This window comes from Seriola lalandi, unplaced genomic scaffold (genome assembly GCF_002814215.2).
Source record: "Seriola lalandi dorsalis isolate HSWRI2012SDOR001 ecotype SW California unplaced genomic scaffold, Sedor1 jcf7180002050218, whole genome shotgun sequence".
Classification (NCBI taxonomy): Eukaryota; Metazoa; Chordata; class Actinopteri; order Carangiformes; family Carangidae; genus Seriola; species Seriola lalandi.
Window position 1 is genome coordinate 1 of NW_019520771.1, and position 1,369 is coordinate 1,369.

The 1,369-nt window shown below is 41.1% G+C and overlaps 1 protein-coding gene across 1 annotated transcript; it reads right to left on the reverse strand.

Annotated features, from left to right (window-relative positions):
* Positions 1-803: 803 nt before the first annotated feature.
* On the reverse strand, positions 804-1,280 carry LOC111649228 (myosin light chain 5; the record flags this gene model as incomplete). The annotated part of the gene is made up of 3 exons (XM_023398979.2): positions 1,152-1,280; positions 1,004-1,079; positions 804-908 (listed from the first exon to the last, which is right to left on the reverse strand). Coding segments are annotated over exons 1-3 (310 nt in total), but the record flags the coding sequence as incomplete, so codon positions are not given.
* Positions 1,281-1,369: the final 89 nt, after the last annotated feature.

Here is a 1,369-nt window from a genome sequence, read left to right on the forward strand (position 1 = left end):
ATTTGGTTTCTCTGAGTGTTTTTACCTGAAATCTGCTTTATTTTTATTGGATCACTCAGAAAACAGTCAGCCAATCAGAAGAGAGGCTCAGAGCCTCCTCTCTTCTGATTGGCTCACCGACCTGTTGTTACTAGAGCTGCAGAGAGAAGCCTGAGAGAGGAGATGTGAAACTACACTGAGATGAACCACAAATATATCTTCTGATGGAGCAACACTTCAAATAAAACACAGAAGAACAGGAAAATTGTAGGTGTTTTTTTTAGGTGAGATGAAATAAATTCAGTCTCTTTAAAATAATAAAGCTGAGACTGGAAGATTAGGGCTCAAAAATTAGCATAAATTATCATAATAAATGTGTTTTTTCTGATTCTCTCTCCTGTTAACGAGGTTCTGAGCCTCAGATTGAAATGAACCAGTTTCCAGGACAAAGTCAAACTGACGAGTACTGCTGAGTAATACTCTGTAGTACTGTATAATACTCTGTAGTACTGAGTAATACTCTGTAGTACTGAGTGATACTCTGTAGTACTGAGTGATACTCTGTAGTACTATATATTACTCTGTAGTACTGAGTGATACTCTGTAGTACTGTATAATACTCTGTAGTACTGAGTGATACTCTGTAGTACTGTATAATACTCTGTAGTACTGAGTGATACTCTGTAGTACTGTATAATACTCTGTAGTACTGAGTGATACTCTGTAGTACTGTATAATACTCTGTAGTACTGAGTGATACTCTGTAGTACTGTATAATACTCTGTAGTACTGAGTGATACTCTGTAGTACTGAGTGATACTGACCGTGGAGCTTTTCTCCAAACAGGTTGAGGAACATGGTGAAGTTGATGGGACCAGTCGCTTCCTTCAACATGTCTTCCAGCTCGTTGTCCTTCACGTTGAGTTTACCTGAGGAGGCAGAACACCTGTCTGATACACCTGTCTGATACACCTGTCTGATACACCTGCTGCTTCATGTGTTCATCTGGATCAGAGCTACAAACCCAAAGAGGCGTACGTGTCCTTCAGGTCTTCCTTATCGATGAAGCCGTCCCGGTTCTGGTCGATCAGTGTGAAGGCCTACGTCAGAGAGAGGAGGGGGGTGAGTACAGAATAAACACCTGTCAGGTGACGGCGTACAGGTGAGTTTACCTCTTTGAACTCTTGGATCTGGGTTTGTTCAAACATGGAGAAAACATTGGAAGAGGCTCTCTGAGCTCTTTTAGCTCCGCCCTCCTTCTTCTTTGTCTTCCTGCTCGCCTGAAAAACACATGACGTCATATATACGTCACTTTATCATATATATCTATAGATATATATATGTGTGTGTGTGTGTGTGTGTGTGTGTGTGTGTGTGTGTGTGTGTGTGT